This window comes from Falco peregrinus, chromosome 4, assembly GCF_023634155.1.
Source record: "Falco peregrinus isolate bFalPer1 chromosome 4, bFalPer1.pri, whole genome shotgun sequence".
Lineage (NCBI taxonomy): Eukaryota > Metazoa > Chordata > Aves > Falconiformes > Falconidae > Falco > Falco peregrinus.
In genome coordinates this window covers 121403500-121428903 of record NC_073724.1, presented here as the reverse complement: position 1 = coordinate 121428903, position 25404 = coordinate 121403500, and the positions used below count along the sequence as shown (strand labels likewise).

Sequence of the window (25404 nt, the reverse complement as noted above, 5' to 3'; positions counted from 1 at the left end):
TATGGAATACCCCTTTGGCTAGCTTGGGGCACCTGTCCTGGCCGTGTCCCCTCCCCATTTCCCGTGCCCCTCCAGCCCTCTGGCTGGCAGGGCCCAAGAAACTGAAAAGTCCTTGATTCAGTATAAACATCATCCAGCAACAACCATCAGTGTCCTATCAGCATTGTTCTCACATCAGAGCCAAAACACAGCACTGCACAAGCTACTAAGAAGAAAATTTACTCTATCCCAGCTGAAACCAGGCCAATAACATAATTTGTCTTTTTTGGGGGGATTATTTTTGTGTCTGGTTTTTATGTCTGATTATGAAAGCGTACCTTCTCTTAGGAAAAGGAGCAACAGTTGACTGTGAAAAAGGTGTGAAGCAGCTTGAGAAGCCTCAGATAAGAACAATAACTAAGAAACTTATTTTGCCTTTTTTTATAGTGACTGGGTGATGTTATAGGGTAGACGTTTATAATCCAGGGGAATTTTCTAACCAAAGCCTCAATAATTTTATGGTAGGTCAAATTCTACACTAAGTTAATAAAAAATGTCAGTTAGACGCTATTTGGTGCTTGTTTGGCATCATAGCTGATGTGTTAAGTAAATTTTCATGGTCGTTTAAGGGATCATACCATCATCTGTTTGACTGATAACGCTGTAGTATAGATATCCAGCCATGGAAAAGTGTGAATGCCACCTTCTCTTCTCCCCACCCCTCCAAGCTTTCTGCTGTCCTACTAGAGGAAACTTCTGACTTCAGGTTATTAGGAAGATCCAAAGTCTTTGGAAAGTGATTACGCCAGATATAAAGAAAGTTTCAGCCTGAGACAGTGGAGGGAGGTAGAGGTCTGAGAAATAAGTTTCGGCACAAACTAGTTTGAGCCAGAGATGAAATGCTGGTTGGGAGAACATCTGGAGCCATCCAGTCCAACCTCCTGCTCACAGTGGGGCTTTTACCAGCACCAGGTTGGGTTGACCATGACCTTACTTAGACCAGTCCTGAAAACCTCCAGCAAATCTGTGGTCAACCCAGTCCAGTAAGGCAGTACCCACCTGGTCCCAAAGGCTTTTCCGAACAGCCAGCCTGAATCTCCCAAAGCCTTTGTTTGTGGAAAGAAAGGAGCAGAGAGAGGAACCTTCAAACTGCATGTCCTGGGAAGTCTTTTCAGGAAAATACAATGAAGTAGGATTGTGAAGATCAAAGAAATGAGATAATCAGCCGGAGGAGGAGGTGGCTCAATCAGAGTGTGGAATGAGGGCACTGAATACAGGAGTACAGCAGGGGTCATTTCCAAAGGAAAAGTCAGCAAGGCTTCAAGTTAAAGAAATTAATAGGAATGTATCAAGGAAATCATTTGAGAACTGCTGAGAATGGTTTTGGACATGCAGGGACAGGTATATTACATATTTTTAAAAATACATTTATTTATTAGTTACCTGCTGGTGAAACCTGCCCGTCTTGCAGATACAAAGCCAGGAATTTGCAGCACAGAATCCATCTGCATGCAGGTATTTTCTTCTCTGGAAACAAGCTAACAGAGCATCAGCTGTGCTAGCATAATGTGTTTTTCTCATTGCCGACGTTTCTTGCAGGGGAACTGGTTTCTCATTTACCGAGGCCCATAAGGGTGCTTTTAAAAGCTCCACCTAATTCAAATAACCTGAATTACAGGTATTTGGCCATGCCGTGTGCAGGTTCACTGAGCAACTGCTTGTTGCACCAAGTGCAAGAGGTGGTCCTGGCTTCCTTCTCTGTCTTCCGTTTTCTCAGGCTAGGACAAGGATTTCCTTTACTATTTTTCAATATGCATAATTGAATCATCAATTTTCTGGGGGGCCTCTGGCTTTTAAGTACATCATACATTTCAGCAAATGAAAGGTCAAGATTTTTCCTGCTTCAGCATTTATTTTTGGGCGGTCTGAGATCAGGGAATTCCATAGCCAAGAGATGCATTGTGATTATAAATTAGCCATTAATTTTTCATACATTGAAGACACAAGGGTTTGTTCCTGTTGTAGATGTTAAACTTTTCTCAAATGAAGGCGTGTGGGTTTATTTAGTTACTTACCTGAGAGGAGGCAATGGGTGATAGGAATGTGGCTTCTGATGGGCTTGGCTGGATTAACCCATCCCAGCTAACCCATGCCACCCTCCTGTGTCTCCTCAGGGAACAGATGGCTGCTACTGCCCTGGTTGGGAGGTGGATCTGTATGAAAGATGCTGTAGTACTGTAAACTATCCACCTCATTTTTGTTTTCCCTTTTCTGGTCTTGGACGTAGGTCAAGGGCTGTATTGAAATCCATTGCTCCATGGCATTTCCAGTTGGTTTAATCTTTTCCCTCCATCAGGGTCAGCTTCAGCTGAACAGCTCGGGTTTCATCTGGTGAGAACCATCCTGCTGGTGTGGTGGTCATGGTCATTAACATCTCATCCTTCTTGCCTCTGCTCACGTGTTGATGTGGTCCTCAGGGGACAGCAGCCCATTGCTGAGCCCCAGGACTCCTTGGAGCAGCTGAATACAGACACCTGTCTGCTGAAGGTGCGTGACATGACGTATCTGTGGAGAAAATACGTCATCAGTGTAATTAATGAGTAATGAAATTCAGTCACGTTTGGGGCTTCATGAAGAGCTGTACAGCAATGACGTTGGGTTAATCACCAGCCGCATGAGCTGTGCTGCTGACTTCAGCGCCATCCCTGTGCGTGCAGCTGAATGTCCTGATTGCATCAAGTGATGGCTGTGCTTCACATATTTTCATGTCATGCTTTTTATATATTCCCTCAAAGCTGCAATCTCTTGCATGGAGGGAGTATTATTTAGACTGGCTTTTCTAATTCCAAACTCAACTGGAGAGTGAAACCGTGCAGCGTATCTTTCCTTTGAAGATGGTCCGTGCACGGAGGACACTGACGCTGTCTGCAAGCCTTTACCCCCTGGGGATGCAAACGTGCCATCCCCAATCTGGTTCACATCAGCAAAGGCACGCCTGCGTGCGGTAACATCAACTGCTAAAGCGTTCCTGAACCACTGCTTCACTGCACATCTTCATTGCCACTGGAAACGCTCCCAGAAAAAAAGGGTCTGAGCCACGACTGAGGGCGAGAGAGTGAGCATGAAATCAAATGTGTCTTTCAAATGTAGAAACACTTTTTAAAATACCAAATGTTTTCTTGGGGTAGAAGAAAAGCTTCTTGCCTAGCTTTTGCTGCTAGCTACCACTTGGCGGGTGCTTTATACATAAAGATGGCAATACGCGTCTCAAGAGACGTATGGCTGGGGTGGTGTGAGGACCAGGATGATCCTCCTGCTCTGGCTGCCTGAGTTCGTGAAGCAGGGTGCTGCAGGTTTTGGGGAGCTGGAGTTTGCAATACAGAATTTACAGTTGTTTAGGTAAAAGGAGGCTGGGGCAGAGCTGGAATTTTCTTTGAAAGTGAAAAATGTTGAGAAGTGCAGAAAAAACCCAATATTCAGCCTCTGGGATGATGCCCTAGATTGATTTGTACAAACATCAAGGTATAGCTGAAGGGAAGTGGAGCAGGTAAAAGTGAACATTATATTGTACAAACAAGAGCTACCATTAATAATTTACTGTGGATTGAAGTCTTAAACTTTTGTAGTCTGGCCTTGCTTTGGTTTCCTTCTTTAAATCATTTTTCTTTTTAAAGTGTGTTTTATTTTATTAATAAAAGGTTAACTAAAATTGTGTCAACAACTGACCCGATTCTTTTATATGGTCTTTAGCAGGTTAAATATTTGGTTTCAGGTGAGATCTGCCAATCGAGTTTTAGCTATGGTGTAGCTAAAAGAGGAGTATATTAAAAAGGACATGTTAATTGTGGAAAACCACATTGTGTTATGAATCTCCAAGCTCATGCGTGCTGTCACTGCAGGCTTTTTTGGGGAAAAGTGGGACATAGCCTTCTAGTTTGCCTAAATTAACCTTTAGCAGATGAATTGGAAGTTAATTTAATTATTGTTTGGCGGATCCCAAGTGAGGGTCAAACTTCAAATGACTTAACTGAAAAATTGTCAGAAAATTATTGGAATTTGAATGCATGTAAGGTCAGGAGGTCTTTCCATGTTCAAGGAGGCTTTGGCTGAATAGCATTAGCATGCAATTTGTATAAAATTAAAGAGGTGATGTGCAGATCAAGGAAGAGACGTATCTTTTGGGTTTGCCTTTTTTCTTTATTCACACTCTCATGCTTGGTTCTGTGCCGTCTTTTGTGAAATAAATAATTTTTGGTACATATATTTTTTCTCAGAGGAGAAAACACTGCTCTCTTTCCAAAGATAAGTGTAAGGAACAGGTCTCTTGGAAGCACTTACATCCTAGTTTCACAAAAGATGAAGGCAAATCAAAACCTAGGCAATGGGAAGTTAAGGGTGAATTACCTGGACACAAGGGCTGGCATGAAACAAGATGGAGAAGTGTCTGTCATCCAGGGAAGATCATGTTTGCATTATTTACTCTTCTCTTTACAATTTGACTTAGAGCTTAGATCTGCTAATTAATTTCTTGAGAACCTGAAAGATGCACCTCTCAGCGTCATTGTTTTAAGAACCCTTAAAATATATTTATTTCTCAGTAATACTCTGTTTATAAAGATTTTATTCACTTAGCCTGAGAAGATAATAACTTCATAACATTCCTGACCCTTCCATTCCAGGTTTATTCTTTTCTTTTAGGATTTTTTCAATCTCCTTCAGTGTCATCTTCCTCTTCCTCTGCCTCTGTACAATAGAAGTGGGAAATACCTGTATTTCTGTATATCAGAGTAGGAGAGGCATATAAGATGCCAGATCCACCAACATGTGCATAGAAATACTTGCGTTAAAGTTTGTTTACGTGTTAAAAATTAGCACTGCCCACAGTATTTGACAACTGAAGGCGTGAATGTCTTTGGGAAGCAGCAAAGCTGGTCACAGCGTTTTCAAAGGCACGAGTAAACGGCAGAGAAAACAACAGGGTAAGATCATTGAATCACAGAACCATTTCGGCTGGAAAAGGCCTTTAAGATCATCAGGTCCAACCGTTAACCCAGCATCACCAAGGCCACCACTGAACCGTGTCCCCACACAGCCTGTCTGCGTGTATTTTAACCCCCCCATGGACGGTGCCTGCACCCCGTCCCCGGGCAGCCTGTGCCAGCGCTTGGCCACCCTGTCGGGGAAGACATTTCTCCCAGTGCCCACCCTGAACCTCCCCTGGTGCGGCTGGAGGCCGTTCCCTCCTGTCCTGCCGCTGGTTCCTTGGGAGCAGAGACCGACCCCCCTCGCTGCAGCCTCCTGCCAGGCAGCTGTAGGGAGCCAGAAGGGCCCCCCTGAGCCCCCTTTTCTCCGGGCTGAGCCCCCCCAGCTCCCCCCGCCCCCCCAGAGCTGTGCCGCAGCCCCTTCCCCAGCCCCTGCCCGGCTCTGGACACGCTCCAGCCCCTCCGGGTCTGCCTGGGGGTGAGGGGCCCAACGCTGAGCCCAGGGCTCGAGGGGCGGCCGCACCAGGGCCCAGCACAGGGGGACGGGCACTGCCTGGCCCTGCTGGCCACGCTGCTGCTGACACCGGCCAGGGCGCTGCTGGCCGCCGTGGCCACCTGGGCACACTGGGGGCTCATGCCCAGCCGGCTGCCGACCAGCCCCCCCAGGCCCTTCCCCGCCGGGCAGTTCCCAGCCCCCTGCCCCCAGCCCGCAGCGCTGTGGGGGGCTGGTGTGACCCACGGGCAGGGCCCGGCACTCAGCCCTGTTGGGCCTCATACAACTGGCCTCGGCCCCTCGGCCCGGCCTGCCCGGTCCCCTCCAGGTGTTCCCATTGTCTTGCATCTGTAGTAGTTCGAAGGTGGTGGTGATCCCTGTGCTGATTATTGGGTGCTTTGAGTGCTCTTGTAGGAGGAGGATGAAGTAGGTGATGTCCCAGGGTGTCACCAGCGACGGGGGACAGAGTCCTGTCCCTTGGCAGCAGTGGGAGAGTGCGATGCGAAGCACGAAGCCCAGCTCTCAGCACAGCGAGTTCAACCCGGCATTCACTTTCATTTTCATTTCCCTTCTCCTGCTGCTTGGAAATCCCCAGCGCGAACTTGATGTGACCAGCACATTGGCCTGCTGATGACCTGGTGGCCGTTTGATGACTGACCTCTCTTGTATTTCTATTTACCCTTCATCTGAAGTAATTTCCTAGTGTGATAGAACCATGTCGTGCACTTTCACAGGAAGGATAAAATAGATGAAAATGTAACCAGGTTACAGCCAGAAAGTATCCCGAGACTGTTTGCTAGCAGCTTATTCCCATGGCATTCCTGCTGGAGTTACTCCTTTGGCTCCTTGCTGGAGTCTCAGCAGCTTCTAAGCAACTGAGCATCACTGTTGCGGGGATTAGGAAGCCGTGGAAGCTCCGTGCAGCAGAGCAATGCTTGTGTTTGTCTGTTTATAATTCGTTTCTATTAGTCTTTTTGTCATGTATTCATGGCCACAAGCAAGTGCTGCAAGTTATTATGGCAAAGGAGGTTTAATTTTGCTAATCCTTTTTTATTCCCATTTCAGTGTAGCTTTTCGAATGCCACAATGCGGTGCCTGTAATGAATTTAGAATGTAGTTTTGAGTGGTATTGTCTTGTAGAATGTATTGGAAGCTCATCTGAATGTGCTTTAGTACTAGATGCTGAAAAGAAAGAAAATCATCCATCTGAAATGCCGTTCACATGGACTCTTTCATGCTGGCTGCAAATAGCACCCCGCATACCAAGCAGGGAGGAAGAACAAGCCTCTTCCTCACAGTACACTCAAATCCCTATCGTGATTAAAATCTTTTTATCTCTGCTAAAAAGCATTTCCTTTCATCCTCCTCAAGAAGAGTGTTTCTTTTTACCGTTTGGTACACCACCTAATGCAAGTCAGGCATATGCAGTAATTTTCACCACATTTCAATGTGTTTGTACTCTTTACACCCAGAAAAGCGTAAATGAAATGATGACTGCGTTGAACGAGGCACTTGATAACGCAGCTGTGGCTGGAGCAGGTCCACTGCCCCTCGCTGCTTCTGGGTGGAGGAGCTTCAGCTGGAAGCCGGAGGGGAGAGGGACCCTCGGAAACGTCGTTTCTTGGGCAGGAAGGCTCAGCTGGGTGGGCCACCGGCTCTGTGCGTGGGGGAGGGGGAACACAGGGCTGGAGGAAAGATGGACCCATTGCTTCCTTGCTCTGTGGCAGAACATCCTCAGCTTCCAGACCCTCTGAAGTGTCAACGCGACGAGCCCCGTGCCCATGCTTGACTGAGGAATGGGATGTGGCTGTTTGCAGCCGCTCGGTACTGCTGCAGGGATCGCCCGGTGCCCCCCGTCCGAAGGGCATCTCTCGGCACCGCGGGCGCGTTTATTGAGAGAGTGTTGAGAGCTGGGTGGCCACGCACCTAAAATGGGCTTTTCTTCTGGGAACACAAGAATAGCTGGATGGTCAAAGGTCCTTGCTGCCTAAAAGCCTGTCTGGGGGAGAGGAGGAGTCGCCCTGTCCCTTGGGAGGCTTTCCAAATCCCACCGTCCTGGCAACGAGGGCCGCGCTGAGGCAAGCAAAGCAACCAGCCACCTCCTGTGCTTATTTCGAAGCTACAACAGAATTAGTTCTTCTGATGCCCCCACTTGCTCTGGTTATGCGAAAGCTGTGTGATTGCTGCCTCTTCGCCTTCTCCAGGTCATTCATGATATATATATATATATATATATATATATATATATATATGTTTTTGTATAGATGTCTGTCACATTCCCTGTTCGACTGAACATTTCTTGTCTGGACTTGACGAGTCCTATTAGTGATTTAACAGTTAATTATGGCCAGGAAGTCTCTGCAACTCAGTGACATCTCTCTCCTCCTTTTTCTTTCAAGTCTTATATGTGGCATCAGTTACTTACAACATCAGGTACTAGTAGCATCACCAAAAATTATAACCAAGAAAGCTCTCCAAACCAAACAATAGTTCAGAAAGCTGACAGCGGTTTATTGCAGCGCTGGGTGGGTGGAGGATTTTTCCTCCCTAACATGCACACCGAGCTGCTCAAGGGTATACATGATATACCATAAAATGTTTGCATATTCATAGTACATTGCATATTCATTGTCATTCACACACGCCATGGGTTACAAGTTTCTCGCTTCTAATGCAGATTAGCACGCATCCTCAGGTAGCACTGCTGAAGCTTTTTACTGACTCCGCATGCTCCTCAAGGTTTGGGGGGGCTATTTGAGTTGGAGGTCATGATCTCCCACAGCCACAATTACTTTCGTCCTGCTTTCAACTAATGTTCTGTCGATATCAGTGGATTCCAACACTTTTATCACCTTGTCTCCTCTTAAGGGCCAGAACTTCCTCACTTGAAGGCTTTTTTCACACGATGTTTTTTCACCCTTCTGTTTTTTCTTGCCCCTGTGACATCAGCCGAAGAAGTGGCGCTTGTTCTTTGTTCTTTCTAACTGAATTGTTTGAGTCTTTGGTATCAGTAGTAACCCTCAGGCTGTGTGTATTACTAGTGTTATAATTCAGCACGGTACTGCGCTTTGAAGGTGAGTCCCTGCGATTGTGTTGTTTCCGTGTCCCAAGTGGTTTTGGTGTACGTGGACCAGAGTCTATCAGAAGCTTCATTCCCATCACACATCCTCCAACCTGTCATGGGACATAGGAGTCCATACTGGTGATGGACACAGCAGCGAAGGACATACTGGTGATGTCCTTTAGACAAGTTCAAACCATGCGCCACTTGGGGACCAGACTAAAAATCGGTCTAAATCGAGTTCAAAGGAAACCCTCAAAGTGCAGAGGGTGTAGCCATAGGAGCCTCAGCACAAAACACTTTGATTGCCTGATGGTGTCTGATTGCTCCGAAGTATTTGTTAACGTAGAGATATCTTTGGATTTTTATGGTGCTGTTCCTTGTCAGAATATTTTACAAACCATTAGAAGTTCGAAACGCCTTCTTGCCTTATTCCCACTATTGAAGTGGAACCTGCATGGGAGGGTGATGATGGAGCCGAATTAAAAAACAACGAAAAAGTGGTTGGCGGAGGTGTTTGGGTGAAAAGGAGGAGGTTTTAGCTGCTAGACTTGTGTTGAGAGCAGCAGTAGATGCTCCTCATGCATTGTGTTGGGCTGGCACTTCTGGGCAGCACATTCCCCCGCCTGGTTACTGTCACACCATCTCCTTTCAGGTGCTTCCAACTTTCTGAAAAAATAAGGTGAAACATGCCCTGCGTGCTTTGGACAGGGAGAGGCGTTTCACTTGGGTGCTTTGTCTACGATAATTTCTTTGGAGAAATTATGTGTGTGTCACGTGAAAGGGCTAGGGGGGAGATACCCCCGGGTGTTTGATCTGTCTGTCAGCACCCCAGGAAAGCCCAGACCCTTGTGCCCGACCGGTCTATCAGCATCCCATTCCAGGGACCCTCCACCGAGCAGTCCGGCTGGATCGGAGGTGATTCGAGTGACTTGTTCAGGGAAACACCCCAACAGCATCAGGGGGACCCTCGGCAGCTCTGCTCACTTTACTCAAATATGTTACTCGCTGCTGGTGACTGCTAGCATCCGCAAAGGATTCACGCTAGCAGTTTATGAAGAAGACTCTTTTTTAATATAAGATTGTGACAAATCAAGATTCGTTATTGCTGGTGGTAAAGGCTGTCTGCAAAAACAAGCTTGAAGTGATATACAACCAAGCTATATACAGCCAGACTATGCTCACTGGTAACGGCCAGTGTGAGTTAGTTATTTAGCGTGCATAAGACAAAGTTCTTACCCAACGGGTGTCCCTGTGGGGGGCAGGACAGGTTCAGCCTGTCGGCTGATCCGAGAAGTTGTGATGGAGTCTTCCCTAGCTTCTCCCCTCATCTGTCCACCTTTTATACTTCACAGTACGTGGCGTAGTCATTCATCATACACAGGGTTGCTTACAAGTTTCTCTCTTCTAATGCAAACCACGCGCACCCTCAGGTAGCTGTAGCTCTGCTGACGTTCTCTGCTGACTCCGCGTGCTCCCCAAGGGGGTTTGCCCCCTTTCAGGGGGGGGCTGTTTGAGCTGGAGGTCGTGATCTCCCACTACCGCTCTTATCTTTATCTTATTTTCAACTAATTTGCTGTTGATGTCAGTGGATTGCGACACCTTACGATCCTGTTTCCTCTCATAGCCAGAACTTTCCTCATTTCTTTCTGCGTCACTTAGATGATGGTGGTCTTTTGGCTCTGTTCTGTGTGTCCCCCCTCCCCAAGGCTGACCCCCTCGGTTCGAAGCCCCTATTCACAGCAACCAGAGAGTGAGTCAGACTGACCTGGCTTTGTGAACGCTGAACCAGTCAGGTAATCCAGAAGTTTAGACAACAGTTCCCTCCCTCTGGACTTATTTTAGTCCAGGACCGGTCCATTTCCATCACATTTTGGTGGAGCTTGAGTGACTGATCATACCTGTTGTTGTTACTCACTGGTATCGTGTGCCCAGTGAGGTGTAGCAGTACCCTGGAGGCAGGTGAGATGGAGGTGTGCGTTAGTATTACAACGAGGTTATTTCATCTGAGGGAAGTCATTTCGCCACAACGGTTGGCTCAGCCATGGACGTCTCATGGATTCTTCGTGCGACAACCTGGCAGCTGATCAGCTGTGTGGTGCCATCGGGTTCCCGGTCCCGCAGGGAGCAGGACAGAGCCTGGCCGTGGGGTCTCCGCTCCGCTGCACCCTCCGTCACTGCTCTGGGCAGGCGCTGAGCTGGCCAGAGGTGTTGCTTAGGGAGCTGTGCTGATGTCGGTTCCGTGCATGCCAACCGCCCTGAAGGCAATCGCTGTATTTCACCCTAAAACCCTTTCTGTAATACTGCGCTTCTGTTAGGACCCATTTTTCTCTTAATTCCCCCTCTCAAGGTGGCTTTCCCACAGTGTGCTGGACATGTGCCGGGTGGGCTTAAATCAACATTATTTTTTTCAGTAGAGGAAAGGAAATAATTTCCATGAATGTCATTCACATGAAGAAGTTTAAAGCCGTGGTAGGTAGGTATCGTATAGCATATGCGGCCACACAATGTGTGTGTTTGTGCGGTTTGAGGTATATGTACGAGTGCGTCCTGTATCCACCACATCCTACACTGAGACAGCCTCCCGCGTGGAACGAGATCCCCACGGCAGCCCACCAGCCAGGCTTTGGGGCGGACGCTTACGGAAGCTGGGGTTCGCTGCCTCGGGCCTGGGTGATGTTGGAAACATCTGGAAATGAGAGCTCAAGCCAGAAGGCAAAGAGCTGCTTGCCGGCGGCGGGCGCATCGAGACCCGCGGCACCGCCTGGGGTCACGAGAAGCAAACGGCCATAAACCCCTTATGCTGGAACGTAAATCCCCAGCTGTAGTATCTCATGGGTGTAAAGTTTTGCATTGATTTTCCTGTTAATCTTCTTGAGAGCTCCATCATGTGTCAGCGAAGCAGCTGGGGCAGACGTGTGCCTCTGTGGAGCCTTCTCTCTGGCTCGCTTTATAACCCGATCTCCTTTGCTTTGAGAATCGCCCCTTCTGTGCTAACTTGGGGGTGGAGGGACGGCTAATTAATTAAGCAGTAATTGTTGTCAAGTCAATTGGTGCTAACATTTAACATTTGACTTGTTTACTATCCTGAGGTAAAGAGGAAGGAGTTAATGATCTAGCAAATTGTGCATCCATCATCAGAGACTTGTTTGAGAAGAACGGATTTATTTATGAACTGTAAAATAATACGTTTTAAAAAACGTATTTTTAAAATCTTAACGTTGAGGTTCTTGTGTGAAATTGTCACTAGATAGCTGTGGAGACAAATGCGTCGCCTGATAAAACTTAATGACTGATTTTCCCATTAATCAGAATTGAGAAGTGCTTCATTAAGGTAATTAACTGAGCCAGTTGCTTAACTGACAGTTAGTAGACACAAATTCCCAAGTTACTTGCTTTCCTCTAAATAAAACTCACACGAAGCTCACCCGGCACTGCTTCATCATCTTTACTGGGGAGAGGAGCAGAAGGGCGGTTACAATCCCGTTGCTCGCGTTAGGTCCGTGACTGCGTCTCCCGGCCCGGGACACCGGTGGGATGCAGTGGGTGGCACCGGGTGCCCTGTGCACCCTCGCGCGGGACCCAGACCTCAGGCTGGAGCTTATCGCAGTCTGCCCACGCCGAACGCTCACAAATATTTGCTGCTCTCCATCTCGCCAGCAGCAAATGGTCTTTTATCTGCTAATTTCTGAAAGGTCAGGTCTTCATTGTGGTTGTTTTTGTCACCCAAGAACTATTAGCTCCTCCAAGGGGGAGAATTCCTTGCCTGAATTTGTGGCTTCTCTTTGTTCGTCGCAAGCTGGAAGTGGGGTCACGAGTCCCGAGCTCCCCCAAAGGCGGGGATGTGTGAGATTAATCTGCTCCAGGTACATTTGTAGGCAGAATATGCAGTGCTGAAGAAGTTAGGGGAATTAACCGAGAGATCCAAAACTTGAATTATTAAATATGCTATCTGGTTGTAACGTCTAGTTGTAAATCCTTTCCCTCGCAGCTCTTTGTGTCTGGAATTCTAACACGGTAACGCTACCAGGCAGCAGAAGGCTCTGCGCGGAAGACGGCTCCGGAGCTAACGTAAGGAGTCGTCTCAACTCTGCTTTTCTTTTGTCCTCAGAGTTCCCGGTCTTCCAACATGAACCCTGTTTACAGCCCCGTCCAACCTGGGGCTCCCTACGGAAACCCGAAGAACATGGCGTATACAGGTAGGACTGGCGTTCCGTGGCTCTTCCGTGAGTGTCTGTATGGGGTGGTGAGAGCAGGTGATCGTTAACGAGCCGTTCAATCCCTTAACGAAGGGAGAAAGAGTTCCCATCAGGCAGCCAGATGGGAACGTGACTGGCAAGAGAAACCTCTTCAGCAAAGCCAGCACAGTAAGGTTCGTGAGAAGAAAAGGATCTGAATTCCTGAGAAGAGGATGCCTTGGAAATCCTAAAGAAAAGGATCAAAAGAGGGTTTCTTTAGACAAACAAAACAGGCAAGGAGGTGCTGGGAGGGTCAGCTGGGAGCTGGAGGGCTTGCCTCCGGAGCTGCACGTGCTGGAATAGCCCTGCTGTAGAAATGAGGATCCCACAGGCGAGAGCCTGTTATTCGGAGAACGTGCAGTTGTTGTTACAGGTGGCGATTTAAACTACATTATTGACTTATTTGATTTTGTTTTCAAGTTGTGCTTTGGTTGAGTTAATCTTAGGTTGATCAGCAAGTCCCATGTCTGAAGTCCACCTTTAGAACTGAGTCGTTGAAAAATGTCATCTTCAATACTCGAAAAAGGTGTTGAAAGGAAGTTTACCATAATTATATAACTACTGGGGAACTAAAGTGTAATGATACGAAAATAATTTAGCACAGGGAGAAACAGCGCTTTTCTCAGCTTAGGTGTATCTGGTTTTTCCCAGGGATTAGGTTCACCATGTGTTGTTCTGATCTTGTAAGCACCTTACAAAACCAGCTTGCGAAGACTCCTTCTTCTAACATTTTGTTGCATATAATTGTCATATTGTGTTAAGACTTCCTTCTTTATATTTGCATTGCCAGTTGTTTGTGTTGGCTGTTACCTAATGTGTGGAATTGCTTGGGAGTGTGCTTCTGTGGAGGAGCATGGTCAACAGTGAACGGAAACGAACATCCAATGCTCTCAGCTCCTTTATTTACAAAATATCATCGTTGACTTTGGTGGCTGTTGCAGCTGGTAGATCAGCAGGGCCGGCTGTGTTGCTGCGAGGAGACCTGTCCGATACTCTGCGGAGCGGAGAGTTCCTCAAAGGCATTTTGCCCCATTTTTATGCACCCTTTCTTCTTCCCCATCAAATTTATGCATGCTGCTTTGTTGGAGATACTGTAGCTCGGGGGAACTGTGGTCTCACAGTCAAAGCACTAGAGGCTTGGAAAAAAATATCTGTGAATAATAGTCTCTTCAAAAATATCACCATTGTAAGAGGACTGCAGACTCCAGCAGCGCTTGGGTGATAGAATGAGCTCATAAGTGCAGTTATTTTCCTACACTAGAAATAACAGCAATTTTGTGCTTTCTAGCACAAGGATGGTTTGGACAAGAGTCTACTTCTCTCCCACTTAACTTTTTTTTTTTTTTTTGGCATGTGCTCAAAGCTTCACCTTAAAATCCATGCAATGTGGATTTTCTATATTTGCTTTCATACAGTCCTGTGTGTTTTAGAAGCTGCTTTCTGGCACTTGATATGACAATTTTATTTAAATGGTGAAGTGCAGATTGGGTAGTTTGTGCCTTGACCTTTCTGGAAGGAGAACTTTTGAGGGTGATTTCTGGTTTAGATGAATGAATTCTACAAGACTGCATTCTGAATAAGCCAAATGGTAGCAACAATAGGATGGTACCTTCTAAAACAACCTGCTGGTTGATCACCATGAAGATTATACTGTGCGCTTAAATATATGAGGCTATTGCCTGCCTTGGCTAGCTTGTGCCAGCTGTGGTAGGGATGGAGGTGGCCCCCATGAGACTGGTTTCACCCCAAAGCATTGGACTTCAGACATTTGTCTTCCAGAGTTTGTGGTAAAGGAAAAGACATCAGTGGCAGCTGTGCAGGATGACCTTGGAGAAGAAAACTGGAGGCAGCTCAGACTGGGGTCCTTAGTTCTGTCAGTGGAGAAACAGGGAAGAGAAGAGCCAAGTGACTGCTTGAGCGTAGGACAGAAGTGGGAATTGAATCGTATTGATGTTTGGTTTGTCCCTTGCGCAGGTGTAAGGTGAGGGGTCAGGGGGCTGAATTCTTACAAGGAAGGCCCAAAGTAGGTAATTGTAGAGGAATGAAGGCAGTGGGTTGATTAGCATTGGTAATCTGCAGCCGTGGCCTTGCCTCGAAGGCAGTGGGTTGATTGACATGGATGATGAGCAGCTGTAGCTCGTTCCCGCTAAGTAGTTAAATAGCCCTGAGGAGTGTGGGTTGGGTGGAGGAGGCGTGGCGTGGCGTGGCGTGGCGTGGCGTGGCGTGGCGTGGCGTGGCGTGGCGTGGCGTGGCGTGGCTTCTGGAGGAAACACAAACAGCAGGACAGTAGAATCTGACCAACGGTAAAGTCTTATTGCAGTCCAGTAGTTTGATTGTGCTGCAACAGGTAATAGCTTACAAAGTGTTTAAACAAAGAGCTATTTTCTTTACTAGGCAAAATGTATTACAAAACCTTTTAAATATGAATTTGTTGGAGTATTTTATGAAAGACCTAAAGTTATCTTGCGAAAGAAGGGGGGATAATTTAAATTTTATCCTTTGTGTAGAAGAGGCATGCAGCTCCTGAAGGTGGGCTCGGCAGTTATGAGAAGGTGGCTGCTGTGCCCCCTGCGTTAAGTGCCAAGCTCTGGCTGTCTTAATTCTTCCTTTCCGTGCTCAGACTTCGTTTACATCGCTTTAACGTGCGTCATTTAGCTACATATCAGTTTCTAATGTAGCCACAAGCTATTCTGGAGGATATTTAAACTCCCAGAGGCAAACAAAATAGACTCTTTGCAGGAGAAGCATTAACTTAAGGAGTTTGTAGATCCTTCTCAAATTGCTTTGAAAATAATCGCTGAAGCATGTGACACAGTCGATGTAGAGGGGATGTTGACTGCCGACGTGTGTGTGAACCCCTTCTGTGGGCCTGGGAGCTCGTTACATCTTTGGGGCTTAATGAGTGTCTCAGCCCTGACTGGCAGCTGAATTGGAAGAGTTTGCTTGGAGCCCCTCGTTTGAAATGGCATGTCAGTGCGCCGTCCCCATGGTCACCGCAGGAGACTGAGCGTACGACATCTGTCCCAAAATTTGGATTGGAGGCCTAATTTGTGATACAATATAGAATTTATACAGTATAAGATATATATTTTAGTATCATCTTTTTGCAGTAGTGGTGGACATGGAAGAAGATTTCATGCCAAGCTTTATATTGGGTAAGAAAGAGAAATAAAACCTCCTGAAGTGTAATAAAGTTGAGGTGAAGGCTGTTGGCCCTTTCTCAGTTCTTGGTTTGCCTTGGAATTCAGGGGTTTTTACCCCAAATCTAGTACAGCAAGTGTATTATTTATATTTTTTTTCTTCAAAGACCATGCATTAACTGTTAATTTCTAACCTTGTGCAATAAAACTCAGGCGGGATACATGTGGAAAGAAAACAAAGATGGTAATCAGGATACTGGCAGGTTGAATTCTATGCTCTTGTGGCTTTTTTAGTGCTAAATGTAAATGCTTTATATAGAATAGTTTGATTTTGGTTGAAATAAATTTGGTTTTAATCTGATTTTCTTCTCATTTTTACTTCTTTGTATTTTTCCATACCTGGTGGGCTAGGGAAAGAGGTCCATTTCAAGATAAATAAAGATTTTTGTACCAAATTGGCTGCTCGTGTGTTACAGAGAATGAGGAGGCACATACTCAAGTACTGGAGGGACCATACATTTATTCAGATTCTTAATTTTTTCATTTTGATCTTCCTTAAAGGAAGTGTGAAGGACAGTTATTTCCTAAATGATTTTTAAAGTGTGGTCCGAATTGGATGAATTTTTAGAGGAAATTAGAATTAAGTTTAAAAAAAAAAAAAAGGAAGTATTTAAATAGGGGTTTTAGGTGGATGTTTAGCCAAACATTTCCCATATTTGAACTGATACATTTATTAAGCAAAGGTGATTCTCACGTAGTTAGTATGTCTCATTTTCAGGGTTGAATTGCCACCTCCTTCCCCTTTTCCTTCCTAAACTGAAAGGGTAGAATAAGCCTTGTGTGCTTTCTACTAGCAGTGCTTCCTTGCTGTTGAATGAGCTGGTTGTTGAGCTGAGCTAAGGTGACGTGGAGAGAATATTCTCGCTGCAGATGGAGCTACATCTGTCCAGCGCCGGGTTTGTGCTCCAGCAAGTCCTGGCTCCTTGTGCTCGGCTGGTGACTGCTTCCACTCCGCTAATTTGATGTATTTTAGAACATCAGCAGCAAACAGTGTCTGACTGTCGTTTATTATTTAATTAAAACAGACTGTAATTAACGCTGATCTTCATGTAAGCTCTTGTTTTAATTGAGGTTAACTTTAAAAGGTATTTAAGGACTCTTGTTTGCTTATTTATTATTTGTAGAATTCACTTTACCTGCCCAAATGTGAACTGCTGAGCCACCTGGTTTTGCTTTGGCACATTATCCTTCCCATTTTCTTGCATCCACTTTTGCAAAGGCACCAGTCCTGCAGCAAATAGATTAGCTCATTGATGTGGAATCAAGGGTGAAGAATCAGTCTCTCCTGTAGCTTGTTTGACTTCAAGCGTGAAACTATAAAAGTGTTTGTTATAGCTCATGCTATTACCATTTTCCCTACCAGAAGCTGATTAATATGCTGATAAGATGCTGTGATTCATGAACCTTCAGTAGACTTGACTGTGTGTTCATCGTAGTTATTACTAAATAATAAATGATAATAAAATCCAAGAGCCCAAAGATGTGATGCTGGTTAGTAAATCTCCAAGGAGTTTGTGTCACGCTGCTCTAGCACACGATGCTTCCCAAGTCCTGCTGCAGCTGCAACCTGCTCAGGAGCTTCCACGCTTAGAAGAGACGTTCTCCAGCTCCAGTTTTTGCTGATGGAAGCCCTTGATTTGCTTTCAACAAATAGCTCTGTTCAAGCTCTATGTGCCATGAAGCAATATTTCTGTTCCGCCCTCAGAATTATTGAAGGTAAAGGAAAAATGTTTTTATTCAAAAGTTTATCTGAAATTTTGAAAGGAACAGGACATGCTCTGGTTTTCTACTTTGTCACTCTTTATCTGTTCAGAAAAATCACTAAATAATACAGGTATATTATCTTCTGGTCCTTTTTTGACCACAGATTACTGATGCTACTCTTCCAGACGATTGTCCCCCTCCACCTTTTCCCACATCCAACCTTCCACCTGCTCTCTGACCATAGCTCATGCTTCTGTTTCAGACTCCTTGTACTAGTCTTAAATCCTTGCTGTGGAAGTGCCAGCGCTTTTGAGTCTGCTGCGCCCACCCTTTGACCCTGCTTGGGGTCTCTCCTGGCAGATTCAGAATTGTTTTGCCCAATTGTATGTACCTGCAGTGTGGATGTGAGCAGTCCCCTGAACTGCGTGAATGCAAGAAAAGAGCATCTCCCATGTGCTCTGTTTTACTGTGTGAGCCACTGGATTGTGTCCTCCAAGTGCTCCTTTCTCCCCGGTACCGAAAGGTGTGTTGATGGCTAACTCGGACAGCTACACGTGTGTAGACATCTACACAAAGTGGTCTACGTTCGAGTCCCATCCATGGGGTTCATGTCCGAATTACTTACTGCAGGTCTTCTAAAACGGTAAAATCCGTTTTCAAGAGATTCTGTATCGACCAGGTTATGTACCTGGTTCTTGGGTGGGAAGGAAGAGGCAAACGTATCTTCAGAGGTGCAGGGCAGGGAAGGATGGTAACTCCTTCTAGACTGATACTCCTGCCACATGTAAAATGTGGACACCTTGCACGCTGAAGGCCAGTTGGGCCGGTCATTTCTCAAACACGAGGTTTTCAGCTCTCACCTAATCCCTGCAGCCTATCCCATCACTGCAGTCTGTCCTCAAGTCCATCAGATTAAGGTCGTTTGAACTAGTGAGGACGCTTGGTCCAAAGCCATGTAGGTCACTGATCTTCCCACCTCTTTGGTCTTGGTCAGGAAAGAGTTGGGGGTGTGCAGCTTTGTGGTGGCTGAGAAAAGTGTGTCAGAAAGCAATGGCAAGGAGCCCTCAAGAAGGGGACTCGTAAAGGGTGTAGAGAATACAACAGAGTCTTTGTTTCTTTCAGAAACTAGTAGATCACCAAGTACAAAGGTGAGTTGTTGTCTTCAAGAAGCTTTTGTCGGGTGGCAGCATTCAAATGGTCCGATCCTCTGGTTCTGGTAAATAAAAACGTGCGTTTCAGAGTTCTGGTGTCTAATGTGCTTGTCCTCTTGAGAGCCAATTAACCATGAGCAGCCCCACCACTAAAGGTGTGTAAGGTGCTCGCTTCTCCAGGCGTGCTGCTCAGTGGGTGCGACTTCAGGGTCCTCATCTCCCAGCCTGCAATTCCCAAGGGATTTCCCCAGAAATGGCTTAGGGTCCATGTCATCCCATCTGGGGTGGTCTGTGATTATAGGAGGCCGTGCCTAGTGTCCTTAAATCCGGATACGTGTTGGGAACTCGCTGCTCTTCTGCCTCCGTTGCACAGAAGGCTTGGGAATCCCAATGGCAGCATCTGAATGTGATGGATTACCTGTGTTCCTTCTCCCAGGGCTTTTCCTGGTTTGTCAGGTGGAGCTCCCAGTCTTCCCATGTCTTTGCAGCAGGAATTTCCTTCTCTCTTTTGCTAATGGACCTCGTCTCATTTACTCAGTTCCTTTTTCTCGTTTGCTAATGATTAGTATCCATCACGCATTCAGGTTTCTGCCGTGGATCTTCTGCTGCTTCTCTGCATGTTTTCTGTCTTGGAGAGGGCTGGTAGGTGGCACGCTCCAGCACCCCCTTCCCTGGCTTTTCAGGAAAGACTATCAGGCAAGCTCCTCTGCTGCTCTTCTGGCCCTTCTCTTTCTTGTAGGGCTTGTTTTCCTGGAGTCTTCCGCTCCATTCCAGCTATTTTTCCTTCTCTCTTGTGGCCTGTCAGCCTGGCCCAGCTGGCAAACACCTGCACGGGTCCGGGAGAGCTGGACTCGTTTCACCAGGAGGAACCTGACGCCTTTTAATAAAAGGTCTTTGTGCAACTGGCTTCTTGTTGAGCTGCATTTCCAAAGCAGATGAACCTGGGCAGCTCAGAGGCACTTTTAGGGAACTTCTGCAGCACACCAATGTGAAATAAATATTCAAGGGCAGCTACTCGGCGAGTTTTATCCTGCACAAGATTCACCAAAGTATTTTGGGGAAGCAGAGGAGCAGTCTAAAGCAAGGAAGAGTTTGAATCGCATTTGCAATTAATCTTTGACGTTGCTGCAAGACCCAGCGTGTTCTTCCTCAAGTAACAAATGTGTCGCCTTCATTTAAAAGGAAAAAATAGTCTTTCTGATGATTTAAGGAGAAGTTCTGGCTGAGAGCTTTATCGTTTGCATGTAGAAATGCGTGGTGTCTCCCTGAGTCACTTGTCAACCCTTTTTATGCTGTCTGCAAGGTCTGGGTTCATTTGCTTTCCAATTTAATTGATTTTCCTGCTTCTTCAAGTGGCAATTTCTCTGTGGGACTTTTGAGAGCGCTGAGAAAGATAGATGACAGTAATGTAGTATTAATTTACGGTATAATGCATGCATGTGGTTGTAGTTAGAAGATTTTGTGATAGAGAATAGGTGTGGCTGGTAAGCAAATACGCGTGTCAGCATATCGATTACTGTTTTTTTATGTTGGTGGGAAGGCACCGGTTCTATATTCTTCTTGTGTGTCTGGGATCTTGGAGATCTTCCAGAGGGATTCCCGAAAGGGTTAAGGATTTGTGCGAGCTGATGCTCTTACGTTTGTGAACCATACTGGCAGGCTGCACCAGTGTGAAGCGAAGATTGTACAGCCATCAGGGTCTTCGTTCTGTCTGAGACTTTGTGGAGAGGCGGAGGACAGAAGTGCAGTCAGCTCCGCAGCCGCCGCTCTGTGCTCTGGGTGGGCTTTCCTCAGGGACCCTCCACACCTCTGCTACTGCTCGAGAGCAAGCCCTGATCCATCCTCTTTGGACATGGAAAGCTTGAGAGCTTCCTCCAGCACGTCGAGCTCTCCTACCTGTGATTTGGGATCCCTGCATGCTCCAGAAGGCAAGACTCATCCCTGAGCCGGGCTGTGTGCTACGCTCCCAAGTTTTGTTGTTGGGTTTTTTTTTTCCCCCAAGGTGGAACCACAACATTTGTCTGGACATAATGATTCACAGAGGGAACCGGCATCGTCTGCCCTCTGGTCGTTGGTGGTGTTGGCAGGACAGGAGGTGTGGGATCCTCACGTGTGGTTGTATCGTGATCTGCAGTATCATTTGTTGAGCCGCAGACACAACTGCACATGTGAGGACTGACCTGATTTACACTTGACTGTTCATTTAATTTATCGGGATGTTGAAAGCCAGTAGCCTCCAATTTTGTGGAAGGCAGAAGGATGTTCCAATAGGATTTCTACAGTCGGCTTTTAATCCTCTTTTGCATACTCTTTGTGGGACAAAGATAATTCTAGGCTTGATTTCAGCCTTTCCTATTAACTTAAAATTAAAATGTTGCTGTGCTATTCTCTGGAAAGGCTGGCCCTTTGATAACAGATTAATACTTTGGCCAAGAAAACCAAGTTCTTTCAGAACTGCTGTGTGCAAAGAGGATAAACTTGACTTTTTTCCCTTTCTTTTAGGCATTCCTCAGCATACTGGTGGGGAGTGCTGAGGAACACGAGGCAAACAGCTTTGATGCTGAAGCAGGTGGGGTTGGGGTGCTCTCCTCCTTACTTTTCCTTCTGCTTGTAAGATCTGCATGCATGTCTACCCCTTCCATTGATTGGGAAATGCCGTTTCTGGATTTAATTAGGTGATCCATTCCTTACTGGTTCTGTAAAACAGGAATTTTAAACTGTGTTCAGGGTGTTGAATTGATTTCAGGGTGGTTAAAAATGTATGAAGTGGGTAAAGTGAATATTTTTCCTCTGGCATTTCTTCATGTTTATTAATTGGTGTGTATAGAGCAGACAGGAAAATCATACTTGATTTGGAGAAGAATGAGCTCTGAGTTGTGTAGACTCTTGTTATTTTTATGTTCAAATGCATGATTTTTGTACAGGAATACTTCCAAACAACTTGCTGAATTTCTCAGTGTGGAAGGCGTTTCAGTGCTCTCTGGTTAGCTGATCAACGATGGCTAATTCACCGTCTTCCTAATAAATTAACTCATGGACTTTCTTGAGGCTGCAAAAAGTGTAAAACCCCTAAGGAAAGAAGGGGCAAGGTTTCTTGTTTGGGGAGCAAGGGAGAAGGAAGGAGAGGGGGTTTGGGCGAGATGAGGGATATTTATGAGTGCATGCAATAGCTGTAGGCTGTGTTTGGGTGGTTCTCCTGCCAACAGCAGCACCCTTGGGTGATGGGCATGGATGTCGCCCCACTGCTCTCACCTATGGATGGAGGCAGGCTGTTGTGCGAAACAGGTCTTGTGGACAGAAGTGTGGGTGGCATACACCTATGTTTCAAGCCAAAAGGCTTCTTTCTTTTTAGTGTTAGAAATGGAGCCTTAGTAAAGCCCCTTTGAAGAAAATAATTCCTAACGCCTCATTACAGATGCTTGCGGGCTCAGTTGGTTTGGAGATTGTTCCAACTGATGTCGACCTTCTGAGGAGTTTCGTAGAAACTTTGGGGAACATCCTCCATCCCTTGTTTTGTAGCTGTCTCTATAAGGTTTTACATGCTTTTGAGTTTCCCTGTGTTGTAAATAAACAGAATAGTCTCAGATCTCAAAAGCAAACAAAGCTCATGTTTTCCTGAATGACCTCATTGTGCGCCTTTTAATCCTGCGTGCTCAGTTAGTACGTGGAACTGGTTTGTGCCGTGCCTCATTTCTTGGCTACAATATTGATTTTGTTTTTCCTCATAGTGGAAAAAAAATAAAAAGATTAAATGATTAGGGTTGAAGAGAGCTGGGGAAAATGAGTGTAAGGCAGAGGAGAAAAAAAAAAAAAGGATAAAAAGAGATGACCTTGGAAACATGTTTTGAAGGGGAAAGTACTCCATTTAAAGAAAACGTGAACAGAGAATTGTCTTGTGTGTCGGTTACTTCTGTGGAGTATTGGCGCATAATCTGAACTTCTTCACTTCCTTGGGGAAGAAATAAGCTTTACTTTTAAGCTTGAGCCCCACCAAAGCTCTGGCTTACTTAGCACATAGACAAATTCCAACTAGTGATTTAGGCTTTTAAAATGTATATTCAGTATTAAAATTGGTGAATGTGATTTTTTCCCTTCTCTTATTCCCTAGTCTCTGTATATTGTAGAACGAAACTCCTTTTTGGTGGCTTTGTTAATTTACAGTGTGTTTCTAAGCCACCTTCTTTGTTTTAGTCATGGTTGTATTGTTTGACACCATTTAAAACTTCTTTTCATATACGTTCCCTTGACTTCCATATGTTTTCCTATATGTTCCCTTTACTTTGCTGCTGAACAACAAGGAACCTCTGTATAAGATCCCTTTGGCCATCTTGGTGTCACCTCTGTGGCACTCGGGTTCTCCATGCCTCGAGGTCACATTGCCAAGTCACTCTTGATTTGCCATCTGTCAAGTCTTAAACTTATTTTGACCTCATTGCTTTCCAACCTCCCATAATCATTTCTTCCCTCCCTGTAACTATCTCTGGATGTCCAGTTTGCTCTGCTGAGAAAGCTGCCGATGTGGGTGGTGGTCCTGCTGTGGAGCCCCTCTACCGAGAGGTTATGGGGACCTCCCTCCCCTTCTTTCCAGTCTAGCGCACTCCTTTCACGAAGCCATGGGCTCTCTCTTCCAATGGTAGCAATTGTGGAAGAAATATTAGATCAGGTTTTAAAATCCTTCCTTCTGGAGGTGAAGAGCAACGGCCTTGGCTGGCAGAAGTCCGTCAGCAGTTGCTAAATGGGTCAGCGATTCTCTGCAGAGCATTTCGGGAGCCTCTGCATGCGCAGCGCGGAGCTGGAGCGTGACCTTGTCGTGGTGTGAATTTAAGGTGGGGGTTATTCATAAAACAGGATGAAAATGTCTCCTAGCACTGAAACCCCATGGCTGCTTGGAATTTCTCAGTTGTAAGTTAAAATCTCCCCGAGTCTAAAATAAATGGCTTTTTTTTTGCATTTTTTTTCCTGCCATTTGCAGTTCAAGTTGATATCCTGCCTTGTTTTCCTCTGTGCATACTTTGCACACCACACATTCAATACCTTTTAAATCCCCAGGTGCTTCAATTAAATGGTTGAAAATAAGCTCCAGTACTGCCTCATGATCCGTTGAAAACCCGTAATATTTGCTGCCTTTCCTCCCCCTCTTCCACCCTGCTTGGTTTTTTTGTTTGGTTTCTTTTTGTATGGCACAGCAAATAAGTGGTTAGGTACTTGTTATATTTTTGCAGTCTGAAGGTAATAAATTAAAATTTTGTGGCTTGACTTCTGGAAACATGTTTGTAGATTAAATATTGAATTTTTCTCCTCTCCTGGTGCACAATTATTTTTTACATCATGCCCAGTCAATGCGACACAGTGCAGAGGTCTGGACGTACAGAAACGTGTTCTGGTACGGGATCGTAAAAGACTTTTATAAGCTTCAGAAATAGTTCCCCGGTTCGTAGCAGATCTGTAAATTACTGAGTCTATTTTTCTGCTGTGCTTTATACCTAACGTCTTGGTTTTAGTTTAATGGGGATCAGCTTCCCAAAGTGGCGCGGTTGAGCTCTGGCTTGTTAATCTGTTTTGCTATTCTGTTTGTGTTAGGTTTAGCCTCGTCTGAAACGGAAATCAGGAGTTGCTTATATGCAAACGCATTCGTATACTTATTTTAAAGTGCGTGTGCTTGCCTTTCCCTCTCCCTGCGCTTGCTGGCATTCGGCCTCATTTCATCTAATGCAGTACTGGGCTAGAATTTTAATGTCTCTGCGGCCAGCGATGATTTATTAGATCCCAAAGCCCTGGCTCAGAGTGCAGGAAGAAAATATTGCATCAGTGAGCTGGCTTGGCACTGCTCAAATAAATGAGTCCTGAAAGACTCTTTAGTGTTGCAGCCCCTTTTTTCCTTCCCTTCCCCTCACCCCCACCAGTCCTTCCCCCATCTCTGACCCCCGAGTTCCTGCTGGTGTTGAGAAGTGCTCCTTTCCGTGCGGGAACTGCCATCTCTGGGTCTTTCTGGGATAAACGTGTTTGTCAACAGCCTCGTCACATAAAGCCCTTTGAACCCCTGTGGTCGCGCCGCATAAGGCTGGGAAGGAGCCGTGATCCTCCAGTTGGGAAAAAATGAATATTTTCAGGGAGGGGGCAAGGTTGGGCTCCTGGTGAGGAACCGGTGGTGCCGTAGCATCGTGTGTTCCCTGCCCTGGCCAGCACATAGTGCCATCAGCTCTGTGCTCAGCACCTCTTTGGGGTGGTGGGCTGCTGAGGCAGCCCTGTGGGTCACTGTGGCTCACAGCCGAGCTCTCCAGGGAGGTTGTTTTACCTGCTGTAGGTTTTCAGAGTCTTTGGAAAACGTGGTTTCTCTGTTGAGCTTATAGTATCCAATAAATCTTTGTTTAGCTGGGAGGAAAATAGTGCTACTGCGTGAAACCTCCCTGCAGGTCAAGGCACAATGAGTTATCTGTCACTACAGTTTTTTCTCTTGGATGTGCTGATAGAGGGGTGATTTAATTTTGAAAGTATGTTTTTCCCCCTTCACAGGACAGGAATGAGAATCTGCTTGTGATTTAAAGTAACATGTGAAGAAGGTAAGCCCACTGCTTACAGAGAAGCTGGCTGTGTTT

The 25404-nt window shown here is 45.9% G+C and overlaps 1 protein-coding gene across 6 annotated transcripts in view; it reads left to right on the top strand.

The window, feature by feature from the left end:
* FAM168A (family with sequence similarity 168 member A) overlaps positions 1 to 25404 on the top strand; it is a 220458-nt gene that overhangs the window by 101711 nt on the left and 93343 nt on the right. For all 6 annotated transcript variants that reach the window (XM_055802028.1, XM_055802023.1, XM_055802024.1 and 3 more), the window contains one exon: positions 12627 to 12714. In XM_055802028.1, coding sequence (XP_055658003.1) covers positions 12645 to 12714 — 70 coding nt within the window. In that variant the 5' untranslated portion in view covers positions 12627 to 12644. The remainder of the gene's footprint in view (positions 1 to 12626; positions 12715 to 25404) is intronic.